Here is a 12,001-nt window from a genome sequence, read left to right on the forward strand (position 1 = left end):
ACCAGCACTTGGCCCATAGCCTTGAATGTTATGATGTGCCAAGTGCTCATCCAGGTACTTTTTAAAGGATGTGAGGCATCGCCTCCACCACCCTCCCAGGCAGCGCATTCCAGACCGTCACCACCCTCTGGTAAAAATGTTTTTCCTCACATCCCCCCTAAACCTCTTGCCCCTCACCTTGAACTTGTCCCCTCGTGACTGACCCTTCAACTAAGGAGAGCAACTGCTCCCTATCCACCCTGTCCATGCCCCTCCTAATCTTGTACACCTCGATCAGGTTGCCCCTCAGTCTTCTTTGCTCCAACGAAAACAACCCAAGTCTATCCAACCTCTCCTCATAACTTAATTGTTTCATCCCAGGCAACATCCTGGTGAATCTCCTCTGCACCCCCTCCAGTGCAATTACATCCTTCCTATAATGTGGCAACTAGAACTGCACACAGTACTCCAGCTGTGGCCTCTCCAAGGTTCTATACAGCTCCTACATGACCTCCTTACTTTTGTAATTTATGCCTCAATTGATAAGGCAAGTGTCCCATATGCCTTTTTCACCACCCCACTAACATTCCCCTCAGCCTTCAGAGATCTATGGACACACACGCCAAGGTCCCTTTGTTCCTCAGAACTTCCTAGTGTCACGCTGTTCATTGAATACTTCCTGGTCAAATTACTCCATCCAAAGTGTATCACCTCACACTTTTCAGGGTTAAATTCCATCTGCCACTTATCTGCCCATTTGACCATCCCGTCTATATCTTCCTGTAGCCCAAGACACTCAACCTCACTGTTAACCACCCGGCCAATCTTTGTGTCATCCGCAAACTTACTAATCCTACCCCCCACACATAGTCATCTATGTTGTTTATATAAATGACAAATAATAGGGGACCCAGCACAGATCCCTGTGGTACGCCACTGGACACTGGCTTCCAGTCACTAAAGCATCCTTCTGTCATCACCCTCTGTCTCCTACAACTAAGCCAATTGTGAATCCACCTTATCAAATTACCCTGTATCCCATGAACATTTGCTTTCTTTAAGTCTCCCATGTGGGACCTTGTCAAAGGCTTTGCTGAAATCCATATAAACTACATCAACTGCACTCCCCTCATCTACACACCTGGTCACCCCCTCAAAACATTCAATCACATTTGTTAGGCATGACCTCCCTCTGACAAAGCCATGCTGACTATCCCTGATCAAACCTTGCCTCTCCAACTGGAGATAGATTCTTTCCTTCAGACTTTTCTCCAATAGTTTCCCTATCACTGACGTGAGACTCACTGGCCTGTAGTTCCCTGGCTTATCTCTACAACCCTTCTTAAATAGCGGAACCACATTAGCTGTTCTCCAATCCCTTGGCACCTCCCCCAAGGCCAGTGAGGAATTAAAAATTTGGGTCAGAGCCCCTGTGATCTCCTCCCTTGCCTCCCTCAGCAGTCTGGGACACCAATCATCCGGACCTGGAGATTTGTCCACTTTAACACCCCCCCCCCCCATTAACACACCCCCTCATTAACACACTCCCCTCATTAACACCCCCCTTATTAACACCTTCCCCCTCATTTACACATCCCACTCATTAACACACCCCCTCATTAACACACCCACCCTCATTAACACACCAACACCTCCAATACCTTATCACTCCCTGTATCAATTTGCTCAAGAACTTCGCAGTCTCTCTCCTTGAGTTCAATACCTTCATCCTTATTCTCTTGGGTGAAGATGGATGTGAAGTATTCATTCAACACTCTAGCGATGTCCTCTGGCTCAACCCATAGATTGCCCCTTTGATCCCTAATTGGCCCTACTCTTTCCCTGGTTATCTTCTTTCCATTGATATACTTATAGAATATCTTGGGATTTTCCCTACTTTTACCAGCCAGAGCTTTCTCATATATCCTCTTTGTTCTCCTAATTGCTTTCTTAAACTCCATCTTGCACTGTCTGTACTCCACTAATGCCTCTGCTGATTTGCTTTCCTTGTACCTGCTAAAAGCCTCTCTTTTCCTTCTCATCGTAACCTGAATATCTCTGGTCATCCATGGTTCTCTGGGCTTGTTACTCCTTCCTATCATCCTAGAGGGAACATGTTGTGCCTGTACCCTCCCCATTTCCTTTTTGAACACCCCTCACTGCTCCTCTGTAGATTTCCCCACAAGTAGCTGTTCCCAGTCTACCTTGGCCAGATCCTATGTTATTTTACTAAAATTCACTCTCCCCCAATCTAAAACATTTAAGGGTGGCGGTGTTAATGAGGGTGGGGCTGATAATGGGGTGGGGGTGTTAATGAGGGTGGGGGTGTTAATGAGGGCGAGGGTGTTAATGAGGGTGGGGTGTTAACAAGGGTGGGGTGCTAATGAGGGGGATGTTAATGAGGGTGGGGGTGTTAATGAGGGTGGGGTTGTTAATGAGGGGGATGTTAATGAGGGTGGGGGTGTTAATGAGGAGGGTGTTAATGAGGGGGAGGGAGTTAATGAGGGCGGGGTGGTTCATGAGGGCGGGGCGGTTCATGAGGGATAGGGTGTTAATGAGGGTGGTGTGTTAATGAGGGTGGTGTGTTAATGAGGAGGGTGTTAATGAGGGGGAGGGTGTTCATGAGGGGGAGGGTGTTCATGAGGGGGGTGTTACTGAGGGTGAGGGTGTTAATGAGGGGAATGTTAATGAAGTGGGTGTTAATGAAGTGGGTGTTAATGAGGGTGAGGGTGTTAATGAGGCGGGTGTTCATGAGGGGGAAGGTGTTCATGAGGGGGAGGGTGTTCATGAGGGGGGTGTTACTGAGGGTGAGGGTGTTAATGAGGGGGATGTTAATGAGGTGGGTGTTAATGAGGGTGAGGTGTTAATGAGGGGGATGTTAATGTGGGGGGATGTTAATGAGGTGGGTGTTACTGAGGGGGAGGTGTTAATGAGGGGGTTAATGAGGGGGGATGTTAATGAGGGGGAGGGTGTTAATGAGGGGGGATGTTAATGAGGGGGAGGGTGTTAATGCGGGTGGGTGTGTTAATGGAGGGGAGTTAATGAGGGGGAGGTGTTAATGAGCCGGGGTGTGTTAATGAGGGGGTGTTAATGAGTTTGGGTGTGTTAATGAGCTGGGGGGGGTTGTTAATGAGCGGGGGGGGGGGTGTTAATGAGGGGGTGTTAATGAGTTTGGGTGTGTTAATGAGCTGGGGGGGTGTTAATGAGCGGGGGGGTGTTAATAAGGGTGGGTGTGTTAATGAGGGGGGTGTTAATGAGGGTGGATGTATTAATGAGGGGGGTGTTAATGAGGGGGGTGTTAATAAGGGTGGGTGTATTAATGAGGGGATGAGGGGGGTGTTAAAGGGGGTTTTAATAAGGGTGGGTGTGTTAATGAGGGGGGGTGTTAATGAGGGGGAGGTGTTAATGAGCAGGGGTGTGTTAATGAGGGGGGTGTTAATGAGGGGGGTGTTAATGAGGGTGGGTGTGTTAATGAGGGGGGTGTTAATGAGGGGGAGGTGTTAATGAGCAGGGGTGTGTTAATGAGGGGGTGTTAATGAGGGTGCGGGTGTTAATGAGGGGGGTGTTAATGAGGGGGGTGTTAATGAGAGGGAGGGTGATAATGGGGGGTGTGTTAATGAGGGGGAGTGTGTTATTGAGGGGGGTGTTAATGGGGGAGGGTGTTAATGGGGGGTGTTAATGAGAGGGGTGTTAATGAGGGTGGGGGTGTTAATGAGGGGGGTGTTAATGAGGGGGAGGGTGTTAATGAGGAGGTGTGTTAATGAGGGGGGTGTTAATGAGGTGGTGTGTTAATAAGGGTGGGTGTGTTAATGAGGGGGGTGTTAATGAGAGTGGAGGAGTAAATGAGCGGGTGTTAATGGGGGAGGGTGTTAATGGGGGGGGTGTTAATGAGGGTGGGGGTGTTAATGAGGGGGGTGTTAATGAGGGGGGTGTTATTGAGGGGGAGGGTGTTAATGAGGGGGGGTTGTTAATGAGGGGGGTGTTAATGAGGGTGGGGGTGTTAATGAGGGGGGTGTTAATGAGGGGGGTGTTAATGAGGGGGAGGGTGTTAATGAGGAGGTATGTTAATGAGGGGGGTGTTAATGAGGTGGTGTGTTAATAAGGGTGGGTGTGTTAATGAGGGGGGTGTTAATGAGAATGGAGGAGTAAATGAGCGGGTGTTAATGGGGGAGGGTGTTAATGGGGGGGTGTTAATGAGGGGGAGGTGTTAATGAGGGGGTGTTAATGGGGGGTGTTAATGAGGGGGCTGTTAATGAGGGGTTGTTAATGAGGGGGAGGGTGTTAATGAGGGGTGTTGTTAATGAGGGGGGTGATAATGAGGAGGGGTGTTAATGAGGGGGTGTTAATGAGTGGGAGGGTGTTAATGAGGGTGGGTGTGTTAATGAGGGGGAGGGTGTTAATGAGGGGGTGTTAATGAGTGGGAGGGTGTTAATGAGGGTGGGGGTGTTAATGAGGGGGAGGGTGTTAATGAGGGGGGTGTTAATGAGGGTGGGGGTGTTAATGAGGGGGGTGTTAATGAGGGGGGTGTTATTGAGGGGGAGGGTGTTAATGAGGGGGGGTTGTTAATGAGGGGGGTGTTAATGAGGGGGGTGATAATGAGGAGGGGTGTTAATGAGTGGGAGGATGTTAATGAGGGTGGGAGTGTTAATGAGGGGGAGGGTGTTAATGAGGGGGGTGTTAATGAGGGTGGGGGTGTTAATGAGGGGGGTGTTAATGAGGGTGGGTGTGTTAATGAGGGGACGGTGTTAATGAGGGGGGTGTTATTGAGGGGGAGGGTGTTAATGAGGGGGAGGGTGTTAATGAGGGGTGTTGTTAATGAGGGGGGTGTTAATGAGGGGGGTGTTAATGAGGGGGGTGTTAATGAGGGTGGGGGTGTTAATGAGGGGGGTGTTAATGAGGGGTTGTTAATGAGGGGGAGGGTGTTAATGAGGGGGGGTTGTTAATGAGGGAGGTGTTAATGAGGGTGGGGGTGTTAATGAGGGGGGTGTTAATGAGGGTGGGGGTGTTAATGAGGGGGGTGTTAATGAGGGTGGGGGTGTTAATGAGGGGGGTGTTATTGAGGGGGAGGGTGTTAATGAGGGGGGGTTGTTAATGAGGGGGTTGTTAATGAGGGGGGTGTTAATGAGGGGGGTGTTATTGAGGGGGGGTTGTTAATGAGGGGGGTGTTATTGAGGGGGAGGGTGTTAATGAGGGGGGTGTTAATGAGGGGGGTGTTAATGAGGGGGAGGGTGTTAATGAGGTGTTGTTAATGAGGGGGAGGGTGTTAATGAGGTGTTGTTAATGAGGGGGAGGGTGTTAATGAGGGGGTGTTAATGGGGGGTGTTAATGAGGGGGCTGTTAATGGGGGGTTGTTAATGAGGGGGAGAGTGTTAATGAGGGGGGTGTTAATGAGGGGGGTGTTAATGAGGGGGGTGTTATTGAGGGGGAGGGTGTTAATGAGGGGGGGTTGTTAATGAGGGGGGTGTTAATGAGGGGGGTGTTAATGAGGGGGGTGTTATTGAGGGGGAGGGAGTTAATGAGGGGGGTTGTTAATGAGGGGGGTGTTAATGAGGGGGGTGTTAATGAGGGGGAGGGTGTTAATGAGAGGGGTGTTAATGAGGGGGGTGTTATTGAGGGGGAGGGTGTTAATGAGGGTGGGTGTGTTAATGAGGGGGGTGTTAATGAGGGGGGTGTTAATGAGGTTGGGGGTGTTAATGAGGGGGGTGTTAATGAGGGGGGTGTTAATGAGGGGGAGGGTGTTAATGAGGGGGGTGTTAATGAGGATGGGGGTGTTAATGAGGGGGGTGTTATTGAGGGGGACGGTGTTAATGAGGGGGGGTTGTTAATGAGGGGGGTGTTAATGAGGGGGGTGTTAATGAGGGGGGTGTTATTGAGGGGGAGGGTGTTAATGAGGGTGGGTTGTTAATGAGGGGGGTGTTAATGAGGGGGAGGGTGTTAATGAGGGGGTGTTAATGAGGGGGGTGTTAATGAGGGGGGTGTTAATGAGGGTGGGGGTGTTAATGAGGGGGGTGTTATTGAGGGGGAGGGTGTTAATGAGGGGGGGTTGTTAATGAGGGGGGTGTTAATGAGGGTGGGGGTGTTAATGAGGGGGGTGGTATTGAGGGGGAGGGTGTTAATGAGGGGGGGTGTTAATGAGGGGGGTGTTAATGAGGAGGGTGTTAATGAGGGTGGGTGTGTTAATGAGGGTGGGTGTGTTAATGAGGGGGGTGTTAATGAGGGGGGTGTTAATGAGGGTGGGGGTGTTAATGAGGGGGGTGTTATTGAGGGGGAGGGTGTTAATGAGGGGGGTTGTTAATGAGGGGGGTGTTAATGAGGGTGGGGGTGTTAATGAGGGGGGTGTTAATGAGGGGGGTGTTATTGAGGGGGAGGGTGTTAATGAGGGTGGGGGTGTTAATGAGGGGGGTGTTAATGAGGGTGGGGGTGTTAATGAGGGTGGTGTTATTGAGGGGGAGGGTGTTAATGAGGGGGGTGTTAATGAGGGGGGTGTTAATGAGGGGGGTGTTAATGAGGGGGGGTTGTTAATGAGGGGGGTGTTATTGAGGGGGAGGGTGTTAATGAGGGTGGGGTGTTAATGAGGGGGGTGTTAATGAGGGGGGTGTTATTGAGGGGAGGGTGTTAATGAGGGGGGTGTTAATGAGGGGGAGGGTGTTAATGAGGGGGTGTGTTAATGAGGGGGGTGTTATTGAGGGGGAGGGTGTTAATGAGGGGGGGTTGTTAATGAGGGGGGTGTTAATGAGGGTGGGGGTGTTAATGAGGGGGGTGTTAATGAGGGTGGGGGTGTTAATGAGGGGGTGTTAATGAGGGGGGTGTTAATGAGGGTGGGGGTGTTAATGAGGGGGGTGTTATTGAGGGGGAGGGTGTTAATGAGGGGGGGTTGTTAATGAGGGGGGTGTTAATGAGGGTGGGGGTGTTAATGAGGGGGGTGGTATTGAGGGGGAGGGTGTTAATGAGGGGGGTGTTAATGAGGGGGGTGTTAATGAGGAGGTTGTTAATGAGGGTGGGTGTGTTAATGAGGGTGGGTGTGTTAATGAGGGGGGTGTTAATGAGGGGGGTGTTAATGAGGGTGGGGGTGTTAATGAGGGGGGTGTTATTGAGGGGGAGGGTGTTAATGAGGGGGGGGTTGTTAATGAGGGGGGTGTTAATGAGGGAGGGTGTTAATGAGGGGGGTGTTAATGAGGGGGGTGTTAATGAGGGGGGTGTTAATGAGGGGGGGTTGTTAATGAGGGGGGTGTTATTGAGGGGGAGGGTGTTAATGAGGGTGGGGTGTTAATGAGGGGGGTGTTAATGAGGGGGGTGTTATTGAGGGGAGGGTGTTAATGAGGGGGGTGTTAATGAGGGGGGTGTTAATGAGGGGGGTGTTAATGAGGGGGGTGTTATTGAGGGGGAGGGTGTTAATGAGGGTTGGGGTGTTAATGAGGGGGTGTTAATGAGGGGGGTGTTATTGAGGGGGAGGGTGTTAATGAGGGGGGTGTTAATGAGGGGGGTGTTAATGAGGGTGGGGTGTTAATGAGGGGGGTGTTAATGAGGGTGGGGGTGTTAATGAGGGGGGTGTTATTGAGGGGGAGGGTGTTAATGAGGGTGGGGGTGTTAATGAGGGGTTGTTAATGAGGGGGAGGGTGTTAATGAGGGGGTGTTAATGGGGGGTGTTAATGAGGGGGCTGTTAATGGGGGGTGTTAATGAGGGGTGTGTTAATGAGGGGGGTGTTAATGAGGGGGGTGTTAATGAGGGTGGGGGTGTTAATGAGGGGTTGTTAATGAGGGGGAGGGTGTTAATGATGGGGTGTTAATGGGGGGTGTTAATGAGGGGGCTGTTAATGGGGGGTGTTAATGAGGGGGGTGTTAATGAGGGGGCTGTTAATGAGGGGCTGTTAATGAGGGGGGTGTTATTGAGGGGGAGGGTGTTAATGAGGGGGGGTTGTTAATGAGGGGGGTGTTAATGAGGGGGGTGTTAATGAGGGGGGTGTTAATGAGGGGGTGTTAATGAGGGGGGTGTTAATGAGGGGGGTGTTATTGAGGGGGAGGGTGTTAATGAGGGTGGGGGGTTGTTAATGAGGGGGGTGTTAATGAGGGTGGGGGGTGTTAATGAGGGGGGTGTTAATGAGGGTGGGGGTGTTAATGAAGGGGGGTGTTAATGAGGGGGGGTTGTTAATGAGGGGGGTGTTAATGAGGGGGAGTGTGTTAATGAGGGGGGTGATAATGAGGGGGGTTGTTAATGAGGGGGGTGTTAATGAGGGGGAGGGTGTTAATGAGGGGGGGTTGTTAATGAGGGTGGGGGTGTTAATGAGGGTGGGGGTGTTAATGAGGGGGGTGTTAATGAGGGGGAGGGTGTTAATGAGGGGGGTGATAATGAGGGGGGGTTTTAATGAGGGGGGTGTTAATGAGGGGGGTGTTAATGAGGGGGAGGGTGTTAATGAGGGGGGTGATAATGAGGGGGGGTTGTTAATGAGGGGGGTGTTAATGAGGGTGGGGGTGTTAATGAGGGGTGTGTTAATGAGGGGGGTGTTAATGGGGGGGTTGTTAATGAGGGTGGGGGTGTTAATGAGGGGGGTGTTATTGAGGGGGAGGGTGTTAATGAGGGGGGTGTTAATGAGGGGGTTGTTAATGAGGGTGGGGGTGTTAATGAGGGGGGTGTTAATGAGGGGGGTGTTATTGAGGGGGGGTTGTTAATGAGGGTGGGGTTGTTAATGAGGGGGGTGTTATTGAGGGGGAGGGTGTTAATGAGGGGAGGTTGTTAATGAGGGGGGTGTTAATGAGGGTGGGGGTGTTAATGAAGGGGGTGTTAATGAGGAGGGTGTTAATGAGGGGGAGGGTGTTAATGAGGGGGGTGTTAATGAGGGTGGGGGTGTTAATGAGGGTGGGGGTGTTAATGAGGAGGGTGTTAATGAGGGTGGGGGTGTTAATGAGGGGGGTGTTAATGAGGGTGGGGGTGTTAATGAGGGTGGGGGTGTTAATGAGGAGGGTGTTAATGAGGGTGGGGGTGTTAATGAGGGGGGTGTTAATGAGGGTGGGTGTTAATGAGGGTGGGTGTTAATGAGGGGGGTGTTAATGAGGGTGGGTGTTAATGAGGGGGTTGTTAATGAGGGGGGTGTTAATGAGAGGGGTGTTAATGAGAGGGGTGTTAATGAGGGGGGTGTTAATGAGAGGGAGGGTGTTAATGAGGAGGGTGTTAATGAGGCGGGTGTTAATGAGGGGGGTGTTAATGAGGGGGGTGTTAATGAGGGTGGGGGTGTTAATGAGGGGGGTGTTAATGAGGAGGGTGTTAATGAGGGTGGGGGTGTTAATGAGGGGGGTGTTATTGAGGGGGAGGGTGTTAATGAGGGTGGGGGTGTTAATGAGGGGGGTGTTATTGAGGGGGTGGGTGTTAATGAGGGTGGGGGTGTTAATGAGGGGGGTGTTAATGAGGGGGGTGTTAATGAGGGTGGGGGTGTTAATGAGGGTGGGGGTGTTAATGAGGAGGGTGTTAATGAGGGTGGGGGTGTTAATGAGGGGGGTGTTAATGAGGGGGGTGTTAATGAGGGTGGGGGTGTTAATGAGGGGGGTGTTAATGAGGGTGGGGGTGTTAATGAGGGGGGTGTTAATGAGGGGGGTGTTAATGAGGGGGAGGGTGTTAATGAGGGTGGGGGTGTTAATGAGGGGGGTGTTAATGAGGGGGCTGTTAATGAGGGGGAGGGTGTTAATGAGGGTGGGGGTGTTAATGAGGGGGGTGTTAATGAGGGTGGGGGTGTTAATGAGGGGGGTGTTAATGAGGGTGGGGGTGTTAATGAGGGGGGTGTTAATGAGGGGGGTGTTATTGAGGGGGAGGGTGTTAATGAGGGGGGGGTGTTAATGAGGGGGGTGTTAATGAGGGGGGGTGTTAATGAGGGGGAGGGTGTTAATGAGGGGGGTGTTTATGAGGGGGGGTTGTTAATGAGGGGGGTGTTAATGAGGGGGGTGTTAATGAGGGTGGGGGTGTTAATGAGGGGGGTGTTAATGAGGGGGGTGTTAATGAGGGTGGGGGTGTTAATGAGGGGGGTGTTAATGAGGGGGGTGTTAATGAGGGTGGGGCTGTTAATGAGGGGGGTGTTAATGAGGGGGGTGTTAATGAGGGGGAGGGTGTTAATGAGGGGGGTGTTAATGAGGGGGGTGTTAATGAGGGTGGGGGTGTTGCCGCTGCCCGGAGATTGATGCATTGCCTGTCCCACAATTAAGTGGGCCTGGTCTCCATGGTTCCCTACATTAAATTCAGCCCCTTTAGCTCTGTTTCTCTTTCCAAAGTTGCTTCCAAACTCGCATTTTGTTTTACAATAATAAATTATTGTGTCTCTTTTCTTCCTAGTATTTTGTTTTTGAATTCCAAGAGTCACAACCTGTCTTGTTTGATAAAATCATTGAAATTATTGTAAGTATGAAAATTACTCGCAATTGAGGCACTTTAATAATATTTAATTACTCAAGTACTAAATCAAGATTTTGATTTGTGTTTTTGATTTGAGATGTCTGCAAATGGGAAATGAGTTGATTCAATCCATTGGACTCAACACACTTTGTTATCAAGTTTTGATTTCAGACCCTGAGACAGTGCAATTATACATGGCAGTGAACTGTTCAGAGCTCTCGCATGTCGCTGAGTACAGATCCATAGGTTCTGCTGCCTTTCAACATGAGAAATAGTCACAGACAATTCCAAACATATTATTGCCCAGAATCCATAAACAATTGTACTGAGTAGGGCTTGTTCTAAAACAACATGGAGCAGGAATCCTGGTGGACTTTTCCCATCCATGAATCAGGAGTGATTGTGACGCTGCTACTGATTCCCAAATGCGACCAAGACCTTCCGACATCTTGCTTCTTGATTGTGTAATGGTTGTAAATCAACAGTCTGGTTATTGACTCAAACTCGTGTGAAGCCTCGGTCCAAGGACATTATAGAGGCTGAAACAATCAGTGAAGATGGTTAAATTGAGCAACACTCAATGCCAACCATTTTGTGTTTTAAGAGCCTAGGTTGCAGGTGGAAGGGGAATTTGAGGGTGGTAAGGAGTTTCATCGTTTACGGAAAGAATGATTTTAATAGAAACGGTGGCAACAATTTGGTTTCTGCCTAATTTATTTATGCTCTAGGTTGTTCATGCAAAAAAAATCCCATTCACTGGAGTTCAGCTGGGAACATTCAAGATTGATGCAGGGACTGTTTATCAGCAGCCAGGTAACTAGTCTCACTTTATTTGTACATCAGGTGATGTACATTCAACTGCATCCAACAAGCTGAGAATGGGATCTCACAATCTTTATCAACACTACTTGCATACAACTAGTTTATATCCTGAAACATGGGGGATGCAGAGAGAGATACAAATCATCTTTTTGTTCTAAATGTCCTTTCAGTGCGTTTCCCTTTCATACTCCATTCTGTAACTGGACTTCCTGACACCTCATAAACTTATAACAAGGAATCACAGTGCTGGCAGCCTCCTCTAACCCGAGCGGGCAGGAAGAGCTCTGCAGGTGTGTATAAGGACACATACAAACTGTGAAACTCACACACAGGCTCAGCTTGCAGTATAATTCTGGTCTTGCTGGCTACAGTTTTAAGTCTAAGTCCAGTATTATAGTATAGTCTGGTATATATGTTAGTATATCTAAAATATTTATTTTATATATATTTAGACTGCAGTGTAGTAATGTCCTATAACCTGTTCCTTTTAGTTCATATTTGTTTAACTGAAATTATCTGATAAACCATTTTTAGCATTGAATTCCCACTTTGATGTGTCATTTACATCATTTCATTCAAAAGATTGGATAATTCCATTGTGTTTCACTAAAAGAAAGACTTTGAAGTATCCGGTAGCCTCTATGCTCCCACAGCATCATCCAAATGGCATAGTTTCCCCACCAACCCTCTCCCCCTTTCTGTAGTATTATTCTATTTATAAATCCCCAGTACATTCATTCCCTGGTTGCTCACAAGAGTGAATAGTTTACAATGACGTTTACATTTTGCTAACCCTTTCCATAAATTTTGAACATTTATTAAGTT

General features: G+C 49.3%; 1 protein-coding gene across 3 annotated transcripts in view; it reads left to right on the forward strand.

Moving 5' to 3' along the window:
- Positions 1-12,001, forward strand: part of fer1l4 (fer-1 like family member 4) — a 351,889-nt gene that overhangs the window by 54,659 nt on the left and 285,229 nt on the right. For all 3 annotated transcript variants that reach the window (XM_041204900.1, XM_041204899.1, XM_041204901.1), the window contains exons 10-11: positions 10,295-10,357; positions 11,083-11,167. In XM_041204900.1, coding sequence (XP_041060834.1) covers positions 10,295-10,357; positions 11,083-11,167 — 148 coding nt within the window. The remainder of the gene's footprint in view (positions 1-10,294; positions 10,358-11,082; positions 11,168-12,001) is intronic.

Source organism: Carcharodon carcharias, chromosome 14, assembly GCF_017639515.1.
Source record: "Carcharodon carcharias isolate sCarCar2 chromosome 14, sCarCar2.pri, whole genome shotgun sequence".
NCBI lineage: Eukaryota > Metazoa > Chordata > Chondrichthyes > Lamniformes > Lamnidae > Carcharodon > Carcharodon carcharias.